The following is a 25300-nucleotide window of genomic DNA, read 5'->3' as shown; positions in this document are numbered from 1 at the left end:
CCGACTAGTTTTACGATTAATTGACTAATCTAATAATTTTTTTTTTATTTTTTTTTTTTTTATTTTTTTTACTAATTTAGCAATGAAATTTTTGTTGACACTTATTAATTCACAAAACTATTTTGGAACACTTAAACTCTTTATTAAAGTACAAATAATCATGTAGGTAACAATAATTAATCACAAATAAACAATGAGGTTAAATGCTGATAGAATTTACTTGTGCAAAAGAATGGAAGGTAAACAGATTCAGAACCCTGACTTTACCTTTCCAACATTATTCAAAACAATTCTTTAAAAAATTCTAGCAATACTATTATAGTATACTACTATACACAATAGCAGTATAATAATTATAATAATTATCATAATTATTCATTGCCAGTCATATTTGTCATGAAGTGTCATTTGAAAGCTATTCTTAGTGTAGAGTCTGTATTATGTCGTATTTACTCAACATATTATAATATCAATTCTGAAGTATATGGGATTAACTCCAGAAATCATTATTTATATGACGAACATGACGTGCTTTTCCTGTTAACCAGCTGTTGAGTGTTATTGTATAACTGATTGGAACTGTACTACATTGTTTCGCCACAGGATGTGCTGTCGTGTATTTTATGTTCGGTGTGAAGAAGAAAGTTAAAAGAGGCATTAGAGGCCTGTTCTTAACTTCTCCTTCACTGCACTTTGGCTCTCATGGAGAGCATGTTCGCTCATGTGTTTGAAATAAACGATAGCCAACGTGCAGAGTAGCAAGTGAGTTGTAAAAATACCGAGCTAAGTGAAGCTAACGAACAGCTAAGCGATGCTAAACGGCGCTAAATGAAGCTAAGCGACTGACACTCTGTCCGTTGTCGTGGAACAGTCCATTGTAGTGCGTGTGTGTGTTGGGGGGGGGGGGGGGGGGGGGATAATATAAATGCAGCATTGAAATGGCTTTCTTTTTTGTTTTGTTATTTGTTTGTTTGGTATGCTGACATAATTATACATGACGAATAGTTGGGTGTGCTGCTGGCTTCGCTGGCCCAAGCCGTTGCTCGTTGGGGCAAGGGCAGCTGGTTGGGGGCCCCCTACTGGTTGGCGGCCTAAGGCGATCGTCTACTTGGCCTGAATAGTAGATCCGCCTATGGCTGTTATATCGTCCCTCCCAACTTTGAGACCAAACCTACGCCCTTGCCCTGGACATCAGGTCCGAGACCCCTGTCCTATATGACCGTAGTGACATCTAAGGGAAAAAAATCAATCCGTGCATAAAGAGGTTAAAGTGTACTTCTCTGCAGGGGTGGAACTTTGAGTGTGTGGGGGGGTTCATGTATGCTTATCGCACCCGGGCTCTGTTCACATTTGTTCTGCCACTGCTTCTATGGCTTTGGAAATAAGGGAATAGGGTCTTTAGGAAAGAATTGTGATGGAATTTCTATTGGGTAGGAGTGGCTATGAAATTCTGTTAAATAATGTTCTTTTTGCCTTACCTGGATGAAGGTGTGGTCTACCTAAAAAAAAATCAATCATCAAAATAGGCAGGGGTACCTAATAAACTGTCCCGTTGCTGTTATACGTAGACCTTACAGAGGGAGGGAGTGCCGAGTAAATGGAAGAGCAGCAGAGGGAGGTGTAGTGTTTGGAGGATTAGCCTCTCGCTCTCTTTCTCTTTCTCTCTCCCTCTCATGCTGTGTTTTCCAAACTTTCTAAGCATGTGTGCTCTGCTCTGATACTTTTTGCCACTCCGCCTTTAAGACACCAGTCGACATCGGACTGAGATTTTTTTTTTTCAATAAGGAAAAAGTACATTTTTATCTTTGAAGTTGGAACTTGAAAGCGCCATGAGAGCATAGGACGCAACAAGTGTGTACCTTGAGCTTTTCATGAGGTTCTTTCGGGGTTCATTTTGTCGCCATGTCCTATGGGACGTTTACGTACCACTCGTCGGACCGTAGCATGACACCTCCGAGTGTTCCGCCAGTGTTGTTCTGAACACGTGTTTTGGACTTTCTTCCAATTTTTGCCGTTTGTCGTTGAGTATTTCATCCCTTTACTGTCATGGAAGGCGACCAGGGGACCGGGCAGCCCTCGGAGGAGACCCCCCGGGCCGACAGCGCCGCTGGTTCCGACAGTTTCTCACAACTTTGGAGCGAAATGATGGGGATGCTGGTAGGTTTTAAAGGGAGGGGGTCGCTTCACAAGTGTGTGTGACTTTTAAAGTTGATTATTTTAGTTGTGCTTTTATTGAAAACGCGTGAAAACCTGGTTCCTCCTTATAAAAAAGGGGAAACCCTCAATTTGAGTTCATCAAATGCTGCTAGGCTATGTAAAGTAGTCTGTATGCAGTACTAAAGTGTTTTTGCTTGCATTGTTGCCATTCCATGGTGGATTCTTTAGCTACACGTGGAAGCCTTTGACAGCAGCCAAAACAGGTCCTCTTTAAAGCCAATTATTTTAAAAACAGAGTACTTCCATATTCTTGACATCCAACTCAAACTTAATTTGATTTCAATTCCTGGCAAGACTTTTGGACTCACAAGTCTCACTAAAACAATCAAATGAAGAGAAATATTTGAGGTAGTAACTAAGTTACTTTTTCCAGACCAAAAAACATGGGAACATTATAGAATTACTCAATTTTGAGGGAAAAATATGGAATGATCAATCACATCTTATACATGCAGGCCTATTTTATCAATAAGTGTGAAAATTGCATGTCTTCATGTTGAATAAATTTGATTGTAATGGCCTTGGATAAAAGTTTCAGCGACATCACCTTGCCCAAAGCAGATTTACAACTTCATCATGAATGACTTTCATCCTATTGGCATACTTATGTAAGCTTGATCTCTTCTGTTTAGGTTTTAATGGCACTTTCATTTCGCTTTTCTATATGTACATTTCCTTTTTTTAACAGTACAGTCACATACAATGACTCCAGTTTCTTCATATTTGTTCATTTGTTTTGCTGTGTATCAAGACATTGCTTTAAGTTCTCGGTCTTGGCGCTTTGATACGAATCTTTGATGCTTTAATAATTGTCTCAATGTTACCATTTTTTTCACCCTAGACTTATTGTGGTTCCCTAAAGCTGGAACGTTTCCATTTGAAATTATTTTTGTTCAGGCCATGCTAATTATTTGCTTTTTTTCTGCACAATCAACTGTGTAAACATTCTCCAAGGCTAGTTTTTGCCACGGGTTGAATAACTTGTGTCTTTATAGTAATGTTTGTTTTCCACTGCTGTATGTTATATACGTGCACTAGTAGGCCGACTTCGGTATACTGACTCGGACAGTTGCATGTGTACACATGTGTGGTAGTATTTTAAAGCACTTAATATTAACAACTTGTACTGTATATTGCAATGTACGTGAAGACAAAGCTATTTTCATGTTAACTGGGTAAGGTGGCACTGAAACATTTGGGATGTTTTCATCCGCTAAATGTAAGATATTTTTCTCTGTAAAATGCTATTGTGTCGTCCCGTCTGTTTGATACACTGACCAAATGTGTTCGCAGCCAATTCCGCTCTGCGTCAAGACGAGAGGTGTTAATTTGGTTTGGTCTGGCTCCCAAGATGAGAATGGTGTGTAAATGTAGTGTGTTTGTATTGCGAAGGAGGGGTTCGTAGGTGGTTGATGCTGTTCTGCCCTCTGACACCGGGTGGGAGACCTGGCTTACAGTCGGGCAGTTTATCCAGATTTATTGCTCCCGAGGCAGATGTCTGCGAGGGATGTAGTCCTCGTTTGACGTTTTTCCTCCTCTTCCCGCTGCCAGCTAGCTCACACGCAAACACACATCACAACAAAAACAAGCTTTTTGTATGTTTTTGCAGACGTAAAGTGCTAATTGGCTTCTATTGTTGCAGACTTGATCAAAGATTTAAACATCTTGCTGCTGGGCAAAAACAGAATGGGGTACAAACGATGTGGCAGCTTGTTTCCATTTGGGAACCGGAAACATCTGAAAACCTGATGTTGTTGTTGTTAAATTACATGAAAACGACCTGGATACCTGGATGCACTAAATTATTTGCTTGTATTTCCGCTCATAAAAAGCCTTCATAGGAGCAGCCTTGTAATTTCCGGGTTTGACCAACTGTTGACGTGACAAAAATCACTGTTGAAAATGTTTTTGCTGGATGACTCCCCTCCACACGCAAGAACTGAGCCTTCTACTTGCGGAGATAGCCATCAATCCAGATAGACATCTTCACGCTTGCTAAGCTCTGCTTCTTAACTACGGTTCAGTTCTAAACTCTCCCTGAGGCATGCAGCTCACAATTTGACTCTTGGTATTTCTTTACATTTCATCAATTTGGTCATAAAATGTGCAGATTTTTGGCAAGCGTGCGGTCTAAGTCCCAGATGGTTGTGGAATGTGATTACAAATTTAATGAGCGCGCCAGCATGTTAGTTGTTGTTTAGTGGTTTATTCCAAAGAAGACTCCTTTCTGCAAATTAGCAGTCAAGTCAATGACAATACCTTTCCATTTGATGCTCATCAGTAAACCGGATTGCCAACACTAAAGTCATCAGATTTTTTTTCATCCAGTTATGATGTCAGAGATTTCTTAAGCCTAAGCCTTGTGAAAAACCTTGCCTGCCTGGAGGGAATCCCTGTTTGAAAAGAGAGGTGTGGTATTACATATCGTGTAGATGGGAGGGTTTTTTTCCCCCTATGTAAACCCAAAAATATAATAGCGCTCTTGAGACCAGAATATTGATTGTGTCTGGGATGTGCAAGACAAGGCGATCCTTATGTGATTTCCCCCATGTGAAATCATCTAGTATCGTTGTGGGGGATTCTTTGTAATCTGGCATCTTCACAGTGCCACATTTTTGCTAGGTGATTATAATACGAATCCGAACAGTTAACCACGAATTAGGTTTAGCTATCAGCAGTCCTTAGCTCCACTATCTAAATGTTATGGTCCGCTCCGTGACTGTAAAACTTCCACTGTATAGCAAGTGTAACACTTTGGCTTATATTCCTGAAGAATGATATCAACTGATCCGGTCCACAGCGGTTGTTTTGGGTACATTTTAGACTTATCTCAAAATCGCATACCGTTCCAAGCTAAACTTTCTGTACTGATTGCTAGACTCAACTATGGACCAAGGCCAAGCTGGCTCACTTCTCGATAACTGCCCCTCCTTTTATATGTCTCATCACTATGTTCCTTTAGGCTTCCTATGTTGCTTGACTGTTCAAGGCACGGATATCCTCAGGAAGGCCACTCAAAAAGGCATGGCTGGGATGGGATCCCTTGCTTTACCTTCATCAACTCTGACTAATCTTTTTGTGGAATTCTTGCGCCCATTAAAAAAACTATTAAAGCAATTAAGGGAAATGAATTTAAAATCGATCGATCAAATGTTTGCCACGATCTTGTCAGGTTTAATGGATTATTACTTCCACATTAACACTGTTGCAGGTAGGCATGTACCGACTACCGGTTTCAAGGTATACCATGGTATGAAAACGTCAAGATTTCAAAACCGCAAAAATTTTGTCATACCGTCCCTAAGGTAATAGCTATTTTTTATGTTCCAAAAATGCATGGAGAAGTCCCTCACTTGCAGCTGTTAGGCTCAACTCTCGCCCACCGGTTGTTGCTCAGCAGTGTTGTTAATAACTGCGTTAAAATATAACGGCGTTATTTTCTGTTGAGTAATCTAATTAATTTTCTCATCTTGGCAACGCCATTAACGTGACTGAGGTGGGAAAGGCATGCGTTAGTATGCGTTACGATGTTGGTTGACTGGCGCGAAAAAAGTCTGAAAAAGACGGACTCATGGGGACGAGGGAGCAGAGCAGGAGTGGGCAGGAGGCAAGGGAGTGTGGCGCCGTTGCAAACGCGATGCTACTCTGCTAGGTGGCTCCAATAATACCTGACTCTAGCCGATAGCCTACAAACTACGCACACATGATGCTTCGGTAGATATCACATATATACAGAATTGATGCAATTAGCGACATGTATAATAAAGAACTAGATGCGTTAGTAAACAGCCGCCATCTTAAAGCAGTAGACTTCCCAGGAAGGCTCTGTTGTAGAGAAACTTCCTAGTGAACCTAAGTAACTTTTCTAAAATGCTCCTAAATCAGCAAAACTTAACTTAAATCTATCTTTAAATGATGAAACAGTCTTAAAACTTACACATGTCGAAAATAGAAGGGAACTAATGCAATACCGGGAGCAATTTTAACAACTTTAAGGGTTGATTCACAACATTAAATGACTTCCACACATAGCAAAGGTTACTATCTAGTTGTCCGCAATATCCGCAATACCCTGGGCGAGGGCCAATTGTCCCAAAAACCCTTTAAACTTCACATTGTGTGACCTGTTTTTTGTTTTTTTTTATCACCTGTTACTTTGCCAAGTAACTAATTACTCTTACATTCAGGTAACTGAGTTACTAACGCAATTACTTTTTGGGAGAAATAATTTGTAACTAATTTTTTAAAGTAAGATTAACAACACTGTTGCTCAGTGTCAGTGAGTCAGCTGTGCTACACGATGGCTGGAGGAGGTGAAACTACAGAAAAGTTAGACGACTTAGAAGAGGATGGCCAACTGACATGTAAAACATGTTTGTGGAGGGTGGCCGCCGAGGAGGTAAGACCTCCAATATGATTTCGCATTTACAGTATACAAAATTAAAGGTTAGTAAACACTGTCATGACCAGCTAAGAGAGTTACTCCAGCGTGTTTAGTGTGTCTAGCGGTGGTAAAACATGTTTTTTTTTTCGCTCTGGCAACTGTGTTGACAAAGAGAGTTTGTGTGTATAATGTAAACATGATACGAGTCATACACACGTGCTTTTTATGGAAAATAATTATTTTTGTTCTGATGGAAATAATGTTGAGCTGTGGTTGTGGATGTAGGCTCACCTATAGAACTGTTTTTTTAATTTAGAATATATATATATATATTATTTTTTTTAAATTTAAATTTAACGTTATACCAACTGTATGTTCCAATTTGCTCATATGTTTTAAAACATAAAAATCCTGTTCAATTGAAAAGTTTTTTTTTTTTTTTTTTTTTTTTTTTTGTAAACCCAGATATCTTAAACAAATTTTTGAGCTGCAATTGCAATACCGTGAAACCGTGATATTTTGGGTTAAGGTTCTCATACCGTCAGAATATCATACCTGCACATGCCTAGTCGTAGGTGATGTTTAAGCTTGCTTGTTTGTATCCATGACTGACTGAATCGTTCACCTCTAAAGAAAACATTAGTACAATACAACACAAAACAAGTCAGCTGGCAGTAATCTTAACCGGCTGATCCGGTCGCTAAGTTGCGTAGCATGTGAAAGTGATCACGCCACTGCCGTTCTCCTGACATAATATGAGACACCTGGCTCCATTGTAAGCACTTTGTCATTGTTCTATCCCAAAAGTGCACAGTCGCGAGTCGAGTTCGGTAACAATGCCACGGATACCCACCATTCAACGTCACTGAACCCCGGAACTGTCAGGAATGTAAGTCCAAAGAATTGACCAGAACTTGCATAATGGCTTTTGCTAGCACTTTAGCCTCTGGAGATATATTTTCAGGTACAGGCTGGACCGCTGTAATGAGACGGAACTTGTTCACATATCTTAATGAGGCTTTAAAAAGATGAAGAACTTGTTCAAATAACCTAAATATAAAGAGGCAAGTGGTCCATTGAGGCAAACCTTTGTGCTTGCTAGAATGCTATGTGTGGAATTCCATGGCCAATTGATTAAAAGTGAGGAGAGTTGACTTGGCCTTCTCATTGTTTCCATTCTCAAAATTGCAGCTACAGTATAGGGAAGATGTAGCTTTATACATCAAAGTATGAAAGCGATGCCTTTTTCTTGTCTTGCGACATCATGCTTTGACAATTTCAAGTTTTATTCATTTTTTTTGCTCTATTACCTCGCCCTACTTCAAGAATGACACGTGTTCCTGACCGACAATACACACAAGCATTGCTACGTGTTCCTTCTTGGGTGTTGTTTTTATTGTTCCAAGTCAATATTGAAAGTTGGAACCTCCCTTTTTCATTCAGGGTGGAGGAGCAATTACATCATCCAGACAAGTCTGACTCTCAAACTTTTGTCACTGCATTTTCACTCTGTTTTAGTTTTCAGTCAACCCATAACTCGAGATGTAGACCGAACACTGTCGAGGTTGTACAATCAATTTGAACCCCTACGATCTGTTAATTCGCACGAGGATTTTCAGTTTTCTCCATTTCCACACGTGAACCAACTGGATCGAATGTACACGTGATGCTTAGCCGAGGCACAGTCGCTCAAAACTGTTGATTCAGCTAGGTTGACTGCACAGCTGGAGTCATTACTTCTGCTAGTGTGATCAAGCTAATCCATCACGCTTAACACGGACTAAACTTGCCCGCAGCTTACCAGGAGTTTCTTGAACCTGTACAGGCAGCTGTATGGGTTAATGTGGACGGTATGATATAGCAGTTTTATTCAGGCCACTTTCCCTCTGCCTTGGGTTGTTTTGGAATCTTCTGCATGTTAATGTGTAAAGAAGACCCCATGCCTGTGTTTGCATGTGTCACTGGCAAGCCTCACTTCCACTCACAGTGATCCATTCATGTGCGGCCTGGCACCCGCATAGGGAGTCCGGTTGAGAATGTCTGAGAGAGACTGTTCGGACCCTCGCGCAGTGACTCAATGCTAGTTGTCTGCCTGGCACAGATTAGATCAACACTGATGAATATTTATTGGGCTATCATTGCGAGGATGGCCTACATTTTTACAAAGGCTAACAAACAAACTCAAGATTCTGAAGTAGTATGATAATCATTTAAACGGATCTCGGCCTTTTCTAGTGGTGGGAATCCCTTGCTACCACACGATACGTTTTGCGATACAAGGCTCACAATTACGATGATCTCAAGATATGGCGATTCAACGATAATTTTGGGCAATATCAGGTCAATAACTGTTGATTTTCAGTCATTTCCTGTTTATTTTGGGGTATTTCAGGGTCACATTCTGTTGATTTTGGGGCATTTTATGAGTCACTTCCTGTTGATTTTGGGTTACAGAACAGGAAGTGACCCGGGAATGAATACACAGCGACTCAAACTCAACAGTGACCTGTAAATGCACAGAAATGCACTGAAATGAACAGAAAATGACCTGTAAATGCCCCGAAAATCGGAATGTGAATGGTCTGGTTTCTTTTCTTTTTTTTTTTTTTTTTAATTTTATGTTAACCTGTCCTGTTCAGCTGTTTGACACAGAGAATGCATGTCTAAATGTCCGGTTGGTCTGAACAGTTTTAATGTTTCACATTGAGAGTATGACATACTCCCATTGTGATCATTCAACATACCTCGTTTATAATGACAAATCAGCGAACAGGAAGGGGCTATGGGGGAACAAAAGAAAAGAAACACAAACAACAACAAGAAATATATTGAACGGCTACACTATCAATATGTTGGTGCTATCGTCAGCTAGACGTATTTCCACTTGACACCATGTGGGTGCCTGTTGACCAGGAAAAGAAGGGGGTGGGTCTATAAGCTAAGTAAGTGGGAGGGGTGGAGTGTACACAAATCAGCTCTGTGATGTAGAAACCAGTAATCGTGTGAATCCCTTGTGAGTGTAAGCCCGTCTGCAACCGACCATACGCCGCCACATTGCCAGTCCCGGCACCGGGGTCCCCCACCCGAGTGCGCCCAATCACATCTAGCCATGCGCGAGCACCACCAAACACGTGACAGCCACGCAGACGAGCGGAGAGGCCGCGCGGGGGCCACCCCAGGGCTACGGCACAAACCCACCCACCCAGCCAGCCAGCCAGCCAGCCAGCCCGGGGAGAAAGGGCGGTCGGGCAGATGGGAGCCAGCGCAGCCCATCCCTCCTCTCGCAGTCCAGCAAAGGAGCAATCGTCCCTCGGGCCACCCGTGCCTCTCGATTCTTGGCATAAGCATATCGATAACCTTTTGTGATGCAAAGTATCACGACATATCACCATTTCGGTATTTTGTCACACCCCTAGTTTCTGTAGTCTTTAACATACGTGTAGGGCTGCAGCTATTGAATATTTTAGTAATCGAGTATTCGACTGAAAAATATCGAGTAATCGGTTTTTGAGATAAAGGGCAATTATAAATATACATGAGAAAACCAGACATTTCCCCTCATATTGAACCATTTTCAGACAATGGCTTTTTTTAGCTATATACATCGAAAATAAAGACAACAATTCCATCTCAGATGTGACTAGGAAAAAAAAAAACAAATTCATAGCTTTCACTCAAAAAAAAACTTCTAGATTTTATTTTATTTTTTTAAATCGTTAACGCTTGATAACACACAGCACTTAAAAGTTAGGTGTTTTTCCCAACTGTTTCAATTGAATTTCTATTTGTGTCAAGCTATTTTTAAGTTCTAGTTAAGTGTTGTTAGTCTAAATTGTAAGTCCTGATAGGATCTTGAGTTTTTGCAGTGTTCAAAATAAATATATGATACCTGCTGTATTGGAGCAGATTAGGCACCAGTGTTACTTGGTGTTTTATCCAGCAACGACTACAGTTAGCTTTAATATGTTTTTATTTTACACCTTCATCACTCTACAGCGCTGTGTTTTTACAGCTTAAATAAAGCCTGTATGTAAGACACGTTAGCCAAGCATTGACTGTAGTCATAATTAATAGAAACCTAGCCCTGTGCAGGGCCAACGTTACGTTAGCAAGGTACAGTAACAATCGTATTTATTAGCGCTGAGAAGTCTATTGCTTTAAGATGGCAGCTGTTTACTAATGCCGGCGAGCCTGTCATTTCGCATGTAGTTTTATATACATGTGCTAACACCGCTGAGGCTGTCATTTCGGATCTTGTTCCATATACATGTGATATCTATGAGAGGCATCAGACACTACCACCGTAGCATTATGCGGGCGTAGTTTGTAGCAACGTTGGCATAGTTTGTAGCGGCGGTTGGCAGCAGTCAGGTATTATTGCTTCTTCCTCTGCGCACGTGATGTCAGTGCGTTGTCCCGCATTAAAAGTAGTCCGGGCAAAACGTGATGCTTAGAGCTGGCAAAATTAAACGAATGCTCGGGGCGAATAAAATTACTCTGATCAGTATCTGAACTCGAGTTACTCGACTTACTCGAGTATTCGTTCAAGCTCTACATACGTGATACATATCTTTTTTGGTGTCATGGGTATAGAAAACTTTCTCTTGACCCGAAATACATGTCAACATGACAAAGACAGGAACTGTGCTGAACGCAAGCAAGCGGAAGACTGCTTGGCTTTTGAGTTCAGGGAATGACCGACGAGGGAAAGGGCATACAAGGTGTATCGGGACAAAGACCAGAAACAAAGCTTGGCCTGGCGAAAGGCATGATAAGAATGACTTCAAGTTAAAAAACGGAGGCCATTTATTCAAACTTATTCTTAACTTTTGTGTTTGTATTGAATGTGCAGTGATTATCTAACGGGAACAATGCATCATCCCGTGTGCGTGCCCCTCCTGTTTGGTTTGGTTGAAACTGTTTAAATGATTGGTAAAGCAACAGCCGCACTTTGATAAATATTTAGATTATTTTAGGATATTATGTAAACTTAATTATGTAAGTACGGTATGAACTCTACATCACCCTGTATGTTATGCTTGGCACCACTTCCAAAGGCCAATTTTATGGACGCACTCCGTATTTGTTCTGTTGTTTAACCTCATTCGCTCTCTCTTTACAGGATGGTTCACTGGGCAACATAGATGACCTCGCTCAGGAGTACTCCGAATACTACAACACCTGCTTCAGCGACGTCAGTGATCGTATGGAGGAGCTCCGCAAAAGAAGAGTGTCCCAAGAGCTTGAAATGGTGAACAAATACTGTCACTTCGTTCAGCTGTAGGTTAGATAGTAGCTATTTTTGTCATGGAAGAGGGAAAAGCAGGACAGCAACTTGTTCAAAGGGACTGTAAGCCAACACAGTGGTAATTGTGGAAATCCACATGAGAGTTTGGTTGTCCCTTTCACATGGATGTAGGGTAGTGGGGCACCTCGTTGGTTGCCTAGCTGCAAGCAAGCATATGAAGGAATGCAGCGGGTGCTACCACAAAGGTTGTTTGTGTGTAGGCACACTAGTTGGTCAGCTCACATGTAAACAAATCGAGTTTAGTGCATCGTCTAATGTTCAACATGATCCATTCTGGGATTTTTTATTCACGTTGACAATCCGTGATAGTGTTCCATAGTGAATTCACCATAAAAATAGCATCAGAGCTCAGTTTCTTGAGCACTTTAATTTGAAACTTAAGTTTTCTGTACTTCAGTTCTACTCACACTGATGTCATGTTAAGAGTGTACTCAAGTGTACGTGGCTAATGGACTGCTCCCAGCTCCCTAGCCAAATCAATGAATTATGATTTTTATCATTTTTTATTTGGATAGTCACGTTCCATTCGTGACCCATGCTGGCGTTCCTCCATTGTGTCAAAGCTGGGAAGCCCCATCTTGAGTTTCATTTGAGTGGAAACTGATTAAGTCACGTTTGCGTTGCACGGTCAGACTAAAAAATGTGATCTGCCAAAGTTTGAGGTCCGTGGTGGAAGTACAAAAATGTGTGTCCAGATGCTGATCGCGTGACGTAACAATTGGACTCAATTATTGCTCGCACATGCTGCACGTGCATTATCAACAGGAATTCGTTGAGCCGTAACCTTGTACTGTACCTTGTCTTCTTCATTTGTGGTCACTGTCTTTGCCTGTTTTTGATTGTGACTGTGGTTGTGGTTGGGTAGACGAGGCCTTGTCGAAAGCCAGCACAGATTTATTGAATGCATCTTTTTTTTTTAACAATACATCAAAGCCATTTATAGTGGAAATGATTATGCATCTGTTTGAGTGTTCTCACTGTGTGGCCCTTAAGTTAAACATAATATTTGTAACATATTGAAAATTGCCTAAAGATAATTTGAAACAGTCCCATCTTTGATGGAGTAAACCAGGGAAAGAGGAAGTAATCAGTGCCGGTTTTTGTCGAAGAAGAGGCGAGAGCTGGCTGAGCCTTGAGCCTGAAGGAGGATGTGGACTGGGGCGAAGGGATGAGGGGAATGAAGAGGAGGAGAGTTGAATTTGAGAGCCTGCAGCTGTCTCGCCACTCTGCAAAGTTTGGCATCAAAATAGAGAGAGGAGGGAAACAAGGGTGAGACAATAACTCATTCAGGTTCTCTCAAAAAGAACAGTCTCGACCTGAGGTGTATAGATTTTACTTTCCAAAATTTATAAAGTATTCACACTTCGTGAAACCACTTTTCATTGGAACTAATGCTAGAGTATGACAAGATTTGATACAATACTGTTGCTCAGATCACTCCAAGGTCTCATTTTGGGCTATTGAATCTAATTAGAACGAGGAGACAGAATTAGCTTGAAATGCCATACACCTGTCTTCCCGTGGATTGATGGCGGTAAAGAAGGTCACAATCAATGGAATTCATGTTAATGGCGAGGCATTTAGAAAGTAGCTCTCTAGAGGGACGAGGCCTTTATACGAAAGGCCAAAGTCTTGTAAAGGGTACAGGAAGATTGGTCCTTGCAACATTGACTCCCTTTCCGGTTATTGTCTTTCTTCCGGTCTCAATTAGATCAAATCACCAGGATCATTTCTAGTCAGAATGCATTATACAGTGGTATGAGAAAGTATCTGAACCTTTTGGAATTACTCAGATTTCTGCATAAAATCACAGCACATGTGATCTGATCGTTGTCAAATCACACAGATGAAAAAATAGCGTCTGCTTTAACTAAAACCACCCAAACATTTATAGGTTTTCATATATTTTAATGAGGATAGTATGTAAACAATGACAAAAAGGGGAAAAATAAGTAAAGTGAAGCATCACATTTAATACTTTGTGGCCTCCCCTTTGGCAACAATAACTTCAACCAGACGCTTCCTGTAGCAGCAGATCAGCCTGGCACATTGACCAGGACTAATCTTGGCCCATTCTTCTCTACAAAACTGCTGTTGTTCAGTCAGGTTCCTGGGATGTCTGGCATGAATCGCTGTCTTTAGGTAATGCCACAGCATCTCAATGGGGTTCAAGTCTGGACTTTGACTCGACCACTCCAGAACGTGTATCTGAAACCATTCTGGAGTTTATTTATTTCTTTTTTTGGATCATGCATCCATCCTCTTTTTAGCTTCAACGGCCTGAGCTTTTCCTTCTAAACATCCTGATAAATTTCATTCTTCCATTAACGACTGCAAGTTGTCCAGGCCCCGAGGCAGCAAAGCAGCCCCAAATCATGATGCTCCCTCCATCATGCTTCACAGTGGGGATGAGGTGTTGCTGTTGGTGAGCTGTTCCATTTTTCCTCCACACATGATGTTGTGTGTTACTCCCAAACGATTCCACTTGGGTTTCATCAGTCCACAAAATATTTTGCCAAAACTTCAGTGGAGTGTCCAAGTGCATTTTTGCGAACATTAAACAAGCAATGTTTTTTTTTTTAGACAGCAGTGGCTTCCTCCGTGGAGTCCTCCCATGAACACCATTCTTGGCTATAGTTTTACATATAGTTGAGGCGTGCACAGAGATATTGGACTGTGCCAGTGATTTCTGTAAGTCTTGAACAGACACTGTAGGGTTCTTTCTTACCTCTCTGAGTATTCTACACTGAATTCTCGGCGTCATCCTTGGTGGACGGCCACTCCTTGGGAAAGAAGCAACAGTGCCAAACTCTCTCCATTTGTAGACAACTTCTCTGACTGTCAATTGATGAACATCCAGAGTTTTAGAGATGGTTTTGAATCCTTTCCCAGCTTTATATAAATCAACAATCCGTGATCACAGGTCTTCAGACAGCTATTTTGATCGAGCCGTGATGCACATAAGACAATGCTTACCAGGTGTGCCTTTAATAGAAGGCAGGGCAGTTTTAAACCACTCATCAGTGATTGGGCACACACCTGACTTAAATTGTTGGGAAAAATTGGTTTCAATTACTCTTTAAGTCTCCTAAGGCAGAGTGTTCACTTAGTTATTTCATTCATATTTTGTGTGAATGTTTGCATGCTATCCTCATTAAAATATGAAAACCTATAAATGTTTGAGTGGTTTTGGTTAAAGTAGACACTGTTTTTACATCTGTGTGATTTTGACAAAGAGCAGATCACATTTGATGGTGATTTTATGCAGAAACATGAGAAATTCCAAAAGGTTCAGATACTTTTTCATACCATTGTACCTGTTTTTTTTTTTTTTTTTTTGTTAATGAATGGATCGATCAACTGATAACTTGTTGGCATATTTGATTTGCCACTATAAACCCATTGCAAAATAGGCCTTATCTTAGCTAGCTAAATTGCAGTTTGTTGCCATTGGTAGTTTAGTTAGTTGGTTTACATTCTTGATACAATGGCTCCGAGACTGACTGGCAATCAGTGATAATGTGATAAGTATGTAAAATGGATGGATGGATGGAAGTCACTTATCTCCGCTAATGTTTTTGGGTTGTACTGGGACATTGTTTTTGCTTTTTGTTTTGTTTCGCGCGTAGCATCCGCTAGGCCTTTTAAGGGCCTCTCAATAACACAGCGATGGGTGTTCAAGTAAAACATGTCTCTTACCCTATTTAGAGCTGATGATGGAGGCTCTCAGCGATCACTATCCACTTCCTGCCGGGCCCCCCAGCGTGTTGTTTCTCTGTATCTTCGTGTTAGCGTGGCAACAAAAGGGGCTAAATCAACATCCCCTAAGGGAATGGGGACCTATGGATTAGCACTACCATGCACCGTTTCCCAGCAGTCTAATACTCGACATAGATGGGAATCTCATTGGTATGCTGATGGTACAGAAATATTCTGAAGCCAGATATACAGAACCTGAGCTGCAGCTGTTGGATGGGTAATTTCTCATAGACCAAAAGGGAAGAAAATGTATCCGAAAGATATACAGATGCATCTCGCCAAAAAGTGATTGGTTATTTGGCTGTGGGGTGAGCCTTTTAAGTTCATGCTATTATGCAGCAGGGGACATTATTAAAGCGAAATCTTATAAATGTCATTCTCAAATGTGTCTTTGAAGAGTTCCTTTGATACTTTTTTTTTAACACAGGAAATTCTTGATTGTGTGATGACATTGCTTGAGCCTCGGGAATAACCTCAGGAATGTTTAGTGATTTGGTTGGCGGTCGAGACTGCGAAGCGTTTTGCTTATCCACGAGGCGAGCACCAGCGGGGCTAAGTTATTCTCAAAGTGGGGCAGATCATTGAGGTTACGACTACAGAGAAGAAAGAAAGACAAATGCCAGGTGCTTGTTTGCTCTTTCCACCGACGGGCATTAGCATTGGAACGTAGCCTGCAGCTCTTTTGTTACGTTAAGAGTTCTTTCAAATATATGTCGGCACTCATTCAATGTTGGGATAACCTGTCGGCAGGTGTTGAGTTTGTAATTCTTTGAGTAAATTTATTTGTCGGCCCACAGAAGGTGACTATGTCATTGGAATTTGTAATAACTCGGGTATTTGCCTTTGAATAGCAAAAATAATGTTGATCCAGAAGGAATGCTTTACACACAACCCTGCTTTGTGTGGATGTTCTCACTAACATGCCACTTTTTGGAACAGATGAGGGTAGAGGTGTTACTGAGTGGGCTGGTTCTTTTCTGTTTTATTAGTGGCTACCGAAAACATCAGACTGGTGTGTGTGTTTATATGTACGGCTGGTTCCGCATGCTTGAATCACGCCATACTGGTCCCACAGCTATAACGTCTTATTTTGAGCTTGCACCAGGCTTTCCAGTTGGTGCCTGTTTCTCCAGCAGTACTATCGACCTCACTCTCGCCCACCCAGTCTTGTTGCACCGCGCCAGCTGGCATACCTCCACCAAGCCACCTGGTCTTTCGGGTTTTGCCGCGTATCCGCCTACCTTACAAACTTGGCATCGGCTTCACTGCGGTAACTCCTGCCCATGGTGGGTTTTGCAGTTATGCTTGGACCAACTGTTGCTATGTACTCTAATTCATATGAGATATTTCTGTTCTGTACTTTTTTAGAAGTCAATAAATAGCTAGAAATTTTTTAAAGGATCTTGGATAATTCAATTTTGACACCAGTGTCATTGAGTGCAATAATCATTCCTGGACGAGTTGTTATAGTGTGGTAATTGCTCAATTTCCTGCAGCTGATGCCATTTTGTCTTCTTTAAACCGCAAACAAATAGACACTAATTCTTCAACTGTTGGTTTCCTCAATTGCTTCAAGACACAATTAATCCACAAACAAATCCACATATTATAAAAATAATATAAATGGATAAATGAATCGATTAGTTTGCACATTCCTAGTTTTAATCCCAAGTCATATATTAAGATAATTGCCTTAAAGCAATTTGTTCATAGCCATGTGTCTTAGTTTTCTGGTGTCCTGGTCTGCAGTGAGCGTGATTCTCATTAAAGCAAACATGCCCTCGCTATGCTGCCCTCACCTGATCTTTGATTCAATTCAGTCACACATAAGCCATCAGGGCCGGCATCACAAACAAACCCACTGACTGATCTCCACGTTCACACGCATGTACACCAGTTCACGCCGAGGTAAGTGGGGCAACATCTCGGCCCGATGCTGCTAAGTTCATGTAAAGTATTGCGTCGCCTCCCCTGGGATTCATTTATGTGAACTATCCTTCACACGCCCACGTAGAAACCTGGCAAAAACATTGATTTTTTTCTCTGTCAGCAAAGCTTCTGACAGAAATCCGAATTTTACCCCCGTAAGCTTTTGCATGAATTTTTCAACATCATCACCCCAGCGCTGGTACAAAGTCGCTCTCACAGATCTTCTTTTCACTGATCTTTCTTGTTTCACACTTTCAAAGCCTCCCTCTGTGTCAAAGATTGAAGTGGGACGAATTCTGTGTTTGAATCTTGTGTACATCATCCATGGTGAAATGTACGATTCGCCGTCAGATGGTGCGATTTTGAAAGTGCGGCACATTGGCCAGACAACTAACGGCAGGGCGTTTTTAAAAATTGATTTTGCGTTCAGACTTGCGAGACTTTCACAAAGCCTTGAAAAAGGATCTGATAGCCGAAGCAATCTCGTGCCACTTTGTGAGAAACGCTGTGATGTGCCACCGAGCTCTCACCTTGTTCACGGTGGCTCACTTTCTTTGTTCAGCCACATCATTGTTAACAGCTCAGTACTTTAAACCCAGCAGACTGCCAAGGTTATTTAAGGATAGATTTGTTGTAATAACTTTCTAAAGTTTAACTTCTAAAGCAGGACGGGGAATATAAAGTAAATGTTTAGATGTTATTCCAAAGACAATGACAGTGTTCCAATACAGAGATTGTTTGATGGCTGACGTAATGTGGACAAAAGCCCATGATACATCTCAATATGTCTTTTTCAAAATCAGAAATGCAACCATATGTTCTATCATTGACTATGCCAGTGTACTAGGGATACGAGTATTCTTTAATCAGAATTATTTTGGTGTCATCAAATTATTCTGATGATGTCACTCCATAGACTTCATAATATAATCACGGGGCAGGGGCCGATTAATAGGGGGCTTATCTCCGTCAAAGCTGACCGAGTGTAAACACAGACAGAGAGCTTTTTACGTTGAAAGTTCTTGTGAATAAATGCCTAAGTCCCTGAATTCTTTATAGATATGGACGTAAAACAGTCTCGATTCTTGGTTAAAAGTAAAAAAATAAAATAAATAAAAACGGGCAGTTAGCATTTATTTTACGTAAATATGTCAAATGTACAGTGGTACCTCTACATACGAAGTTAATCCGTTCCAGGACCTTGTTTGTAAGTCGAAATGGTCGTATGTCGAGCAGGATTTTCCCATAGGAATACATTATAATTCCATTAATTCGTTCCACAGCCCAAAAACCTGCACTAAATCCTTAAAAAATACTGCTGGTGCTATTACAAATGGCAATTACACGTAGCAAAACAAATAAATTATAAATCAAAATTGGAATAATGTAATAAAAAGAGTAATAATAATTCCTGTAATAGTGTAACGAATCGGGTTCTAATAAGGCGGACGTTTTTTTGTGTACCTGAACGCACCGCGGGGCTCACGTGCCAGAAACAGACCGGTGAGCTTGAGTTTCACTTTCACTTTGAATGTTCTCTTGAGAACACCATCATTTGAGACAGACAGCAGGCGTTTTGTGTTGAATAAGTTGTAAAAGAAATGATGAAAACGTGGCGAAGCTGGCGATTTCTTTGGAGACAATAAGAATTGTCAGCTTAATTTATAAAGACTGGCGAACGATGGTTGGAGGAGGACCGTGGAGATGTATTGTTGAGCCATTTCACGGATGCCCACCCCACGCTCATATTTTTCTGTCATTTGCATCTTCATTTCGAAGGTAAGCATCAACTTTTTCCTTGTTTCACCACCTGTACCAACCTTTTCTGAAACCTGTGTTGATTTGTCACACAAGAAAATCCGCCGTGCATTCGTCTGCGGTGCTGCCATTGTCGTCGTATTTCGAGCATGTCGTCGGATGTAGAAACAAATGGCGAGTCAAATTTTACGTCGGATGTCGAAAAGTTCGTGTGTCGAAGCGATCGTATGTAGAGGTACCACTGTACTGGTAGTCTTTAAGCCACTGTGGCGCCGCCTTATCACCAGAAAGAGCTTTTTACGTTGACAATTCTTGTAAATAAATGCTTAAATCCCTGAATTCTTTACAGATATGAACGTAAAACAGTCTCGATCCTTGGTTAAAAGCAAAAAAAATGGGCAGTTCGCATTTATTTTACGTAAATATTGCCAATTATGACGCCAATACCGTAACGGTTAATTTCTCCCTTTGATTTTTTTCACAATGCTTCAAAATGCATGCATGATACGAAAAATATAATTACCTTGAATCCTCAAAGAAATCACTCCTGAGACAATCCTTCCTGTTTGTATGCAGTACAGCCTTCATACTTTTTCAACCTAAATGCGGCATTGGATCACTGCATATGTTTGAGAATAACTGTGACCGACTTCGACCGACTGAAGCGGAGTGTCGGACGCCCCCTACTTGAAGGCGTGGCGCAGTGTCTGGGGAATGTGTCCCGTCAATATCATTATGAAGTCTATTAAGGGTGCACGATATCCATTTTTTGAAACCGATACCGATATCGATAACTTCCTGCTCCTCAAAGCCGATACTGATATCGATAACCGATAATAAATATATGTATTTTAAAATGTATAACCTGAGTTTTTAAACACTTTTTACACTTTTAATTTTTTTTTTTTTTAACTAGTGGTGGATTCAACATAGATTTGCCTTTGATCTCACTAGATTTTTCGTCATGACTTGAACAAAACAGTGCGTTTCAATTCTGCACTCCCCGACAGCCAGCTAAAAATGAATGCACTTCCATAAACCACAAGGCTTAGTCTTTTCTTGCTTTTATGGGAAGACACTCATCTTAATAATGTGAAAGTACAACCCAAAAATACATATATTCAATACTCCATATACAACAAACTGCACAATACACGTATATACACAACTATTATATGTATAGCATAGCACACTAGCTTGAGCTACTAAAGCATTGGCTGGCTTCTATAACACAACAATTAAGTTCTGTACATATGACCCTTCACCACAGAAGTAAACATATGGTGCACATCCATATGTTACAGTAAACATAAAATACTTTCATACTTCCGAGGCGGAAACCTAATAGAAAGCATTCACGATTGTCAATGCGACCGCTAGACACCGCAATGTGTATGTGAATGAGCTTGTGATGTGAACAAAACTACTGTGACAAAAAATAAATGCAATGAATTATTTTGACCAGCAGGTGGGAGCAATGTCCCGCAAATGGTCAACTGCTTTCCCATACTAGTGTGTAAAGTCACTGTACACTGTAAAGCCAGCACAATACATAATATCGGTCCTGTTAATAATGTTATTGGATTTATTGGGATGACGTCATAATTCCTATTATCGGACCGATAATTATCGGACCAATAATTATCTTGCACCAGTAAAGTTTTTGGTCACTCATACTAGGAACAACAGTTTAGAGTATTTGAGATAATCGTTGAATTGCTGGATTGCTATTTTGTCCTACTACAACAACTCATTGCAGGATTAAACTTCCTTCCAAATCTTCCTGACATGAAATCCTGGCAATGTAATAAAACCACTTCCTGGTCCTTGGCCTGTTAGTCGACGTTCTTTTGGCATGAGTCAGATGATACCTGCCATCTCACTTAAGGGAATATTCCATCTTTCTTCCAGACAGATTGTTATTGGGCTGTTTCGACATGGCCTGATTTGAGTCTTGGAAAAAATACAGTGTAAGGTTGAAAATAACAAAAAGGTAAACAGATTAATGGGCCTTACGGATGTGAAGTGCTTCAGTGTGTAACTATGCATTTTGATAAACTCTCAGGCACAAAATATGGCCAAATATACGACCATACTGATCAGGAAGCGTGACATAGTATATTTCGGAAGGTGATGGAGGTTCGGTTTCCTATGAGTAAGGTAGCATGATTCATCTAGGAGAAAACCATCATTTCTCTCTTCCTGTTCATTTGTGAATGTGACTTAATTCCTCTTTTGTTATTAAAAGGTCAGAAGTTGGCTTCCAGCCTGCCAACATAACTGTCACTTCCTTTATGCGAGCACATTGCTTTTAAAGAGATGAACATGTATGCCTCCATTGTTAAATTAATGTCAAACAGTACTCTCATCCTACCCTAATAATTCCATTTCATGTCCACCCACAATTTTACTTGTTCTATTAAAGGGTCTCCTTGATTGACAATGGGGGAAATTAACAATCACTCACTCATTTAGGAACCCAGCTGATACCTACCGTACTTAATGATTAATCCAGATTTTTTTTGCCTCTATAAATCCTGTGTAAGAAAGTGAATTTGACCTCAGACAAGGTGTCAAAGTGAATATAAAAAGGATTTAAAAAAAAAAAAATTAGTGTGAATTATCCCTATAAAAGCAGGATCTGAGAGGGATAATTTCCTGAATATTAATTGTAAGGTTAGCTAATGAGATAAATTGCATGACATTGGGATTTTTTTTCTTGTAATTTTGTACAAATGCAAAGTTAGATTTATTTTTTAATAGGACTTCTATACAAATGTATTGGACGTCCATCGCCATCAATGGAGTTAATCGACTCTTTTGGAAAGAATAGGTATTTAACAGATTTTCAGAACTTACCACTGATATTAAATATCTCATTTTTAATTTTAGACACTAACATTCAACCAAAGCAATTTGATATTTACTTTTTGTTCCCTACGGCCTTTGATGTCTTTCTTTTAGCACCTGTTCCAGTTTCTCTGGCAATCCGCCTAGACGGAAAAGTGTCGCGCTCTGCTGATTCTTGCCCAGTAGTGAGCGCCAGTGTTTATATGAATGTTAAACTTACTGAAATATTTCACCATTTATGACAGAAAGGGTTTGGTCTTCTTGAACAGTCACGTTTTACAAGTTGAATTGCATAACATTCTTTTCCTAGTCTTTTCAGTTAATACAACATAAATAGAAACAAGAACTAGGGTTATTTTTGGCACGGATGACTCAGTTATTATGACAAGTTGCGAGCCGTAATGTTTGATGTAACACATACTAAACACATCATTACTGTCATTTCAGCAGCTCACGTGTGGAGTTTTGCGTGAAATTGACCTGTTTCTTTTTTTCCTAATTTATTTATTAGTATGTGTTGAGGTAGGCTATTGTCAAAGTCAAGGTCCACTACTTACGTATTATTTCAAGGGCAATTAAAACAGGTAATGCTGCTTTTTGCAAGGCTAAACATGAGTAATTAAAGGGGTGGGTTAAACAAGGTGCAGGCACGTGCTCCTGTGTCTGTTTTCACCCATATGTGACAGGTTTGTCGACATGCCTAGGAATGGGCTTCCCGTATGAGGGTATTATTATAATAATATAGGGCTGCAGCTATCAATTTTTTAAGTAATCGTTTAATCTATGGATGAATTTGTTAGATTAATCGAGTAATTGGATAACAAACATTTAATGCGTTACAAAATCATTTTTACGGGATGTAAAGCAAAGAAACAAATGTCTATGCTTGCATTAACATTTATTTTGACCTGGACATCCATTTGCGCCAAGAGTTCATTTTCAAAAGAGCAATAAATGCATTTAAAAATAAATTAATTTTAAAATGAATTAGATCATTTTTTTTATACCGCTTTAAATAAAAAACAAAAACATGAAAAAAAATTTTTTTTAAATGTCTAATTAGTCAAATTGATATTTAATTTTAGTAGATTGTTATACATTTGCATAGTAAAAATCTGCTAGCCTAAATGCTATAAAATATAAAACTTTTTATTAATTGTCTTAACAAAATGTTCAAACACATATTCTCACAAAAAAGTCTAAATATGCCTTTACACTAAATTACAAATGTATAAACAAACATATGAGCTCAAACAAAAACTTATGTTTGTCTGAACAGAGAGCAGCTGGAATCAGCCTAGACGAGTTATGTCATATTCACTGTTGCCACCAGAGGGCTGTGTATCTTCCCAAACCAAACAAACTACTCCTGAAAAAGAGGGGATAGATCAATTAGAGGTTCATCTGGTTGTTGGGGTTCATAGTTCACTGTGTAGTCAATTACTGTAGACGGCAGGGTAGGTGTCGCTCTCGCTGAGGACGAACATGATCCTCTGTGGCGTTCTGTGATGCAGGCTGGCGTGCAGGAAGGTGATCACGCTTTGTTGGTTCCATAGCGTCTTGTAAGGGCTTTATCCGGCTCGAAGGACCATGAAATAGAGGGCTAATTTAGATTGTGATCTCTCTGTGGGTGCATCGAATATAGCCGGTGACGCTATGAAGTTGTGACTCCGATCAGAGAATCAACAGGCCATTCAGGATTTATTTTGTTTACTTTAATGATGATGAGCATTGGTGTGGGTGTGATTTTTCTGCAAATACAGTATGACAATATGCATACACATTAAACAGGAAAGTAAATCACAACGATTGATAAGTGAATTGGGAACATAACAGACTCAGCCTCAACAAAGTGGCCTACGATCAGCTTTTGCGATTAGCACTCGGCAGCTAGTGGTTAGCTCGTGGAAGCTAGCGGTTAGCTCAAGGCGGCTAACGAATTCAACGGATTATTAGCAGGAGAACTGTCATCAACTAAACGGGTTTATACATTGTTAAGGCACACTTCAACACTATACTTCTCTCATTTACACACAACGTTCAGATGGCAAGTAAACAGGACTGTAGGGAAGAGAGAGTAACTCTAGTGAGCTTCACTCTTCTTAAAGGGCCAGCATCGCAACAATTGAACTAAAAATCACACGCACGATGGGGCTTTCCTACATTGAAACAAACCATTACAATACCACTCAAACTAATCATCAAAGCAGCAAAATTTAATTAGAAGCTTTTTTTCTAATCAAATTACTCAAATTAATCGATTTATCGTTGCAACACTCTAATAATATAAAAAATACAGTATATGTATATTATTACTTGATGTCTCATCTGCAGTCACTTGACCCATTTTCTTTGTAAAAACACTACGATCTATACACAGTGCTTTTTTTGCATAGTCCTTATACTGTCCATCTTTTTCGTCATGATCTTGACTCACCTTTTTTTCTCTCTCCCGTAGGAGAAACAGGATCCAAACAATATCTCTTTACAGCTTCGCACTGAGATTCAGGTACGTTGATGACACATACATGGACATTCAACATTCACTTCAGTAGGAAGAAACAATGCTCGCTTAAGACAAAGAAAATGACTAATGTATTCCAGTGTTAGACTGTCACTGTAATAAAACATTTATTAACTCTACAGGCATTGTTATCAGTGACATATTGGTGCGAAGTAAAGTTAACTATTATCGTCTAGCCCTTGATTGGGTATGATTTTTGTTTAACACTGCTAGGACATAGGAATGTATACAAAGTGTATTATGTGGATGGCTACTTTACAGTAGCTTTTAAAAGGTTTGGCCTAACCTGTCTCTTCTCTTCAGGAGTCCCTGGGATTCAGCAGTGAAGTCTCAACTCCAGAAACGGACAGAAAGTAAGTCCATCTCGTCTCCTCCCGCCGACATACAAGCAAACCCTTGAATTGTATAGTCTGTAGCATGTCAGCACGATCCACAGTGCAAGCCATACAGTGTCAAACATGACGTCACATGTCAAATGTAGCTTCTCCACGCACAAACGCACATCCACCTGCTGCTTGTGTGATTGATGGAGCTTCCTAGTGAGGGGCTTCGGGGAAAGGTCACTCAAGCA

General features: G+C 40.2%; 1 protein-coding gene across 6 annotated transcripts in view; it reads left to right on the top strand.

The window, feature by feature from the left end:
- Nucleotides 1-25300, top strand: part of sash1a (SAM and SH3 domain containing 1a) — a 423559-nt gene that overhangs the window by 341863 nt on the left and 56396 nt on the right. For 4 of the 6 annotated variants that reach the window (XM_057822264.1, XM_057822266.1, XM_057822265.1 and 1 more), the window contains exons 3-5: nucleotides 11724-11852; nucleotides 24664-24714; nucleotides 25033-25082. In XM_057822264.1, the coding sequence (XP_057678247.1) occupies nucleotides 11724-11852; nucleotides 24664-24714; nucleotides 25033-25082 (230 nt within the window). Of the gene's footprint in view, nucleotides 1-1602; nucleotides 1852-2053; nucleotides 2158-11723; nucleotides 11853-24663; nucleotides 24715-25032; nucleotides 25083-25300 lie in introns of those variants that run through there. The other 2 variants (XM_057822269.1, XM_057822267.1) reach the window with 2 other exon arrangements.

The sequence above is a fragment of the Corythoichthys intestinalis genome, chromosome 19 (genome assembly GCF_030265065.1).
Source record: "Corythoichthys intestinalis isolate RoL2023-P3 chromosome 19, ASM3026506v1, whole genome shotgun sequence".
NCBI classification, from domain to species: Eukaryota; Metazoa; Chordata; class Actinopteri; order Syngnathiformes; family Syngnathidae; genus Corythoichthys; species Corythoichthys intestinalis.
This window is presented reverse-complemented; position numbering and strand designations above follow the sequence as displayed.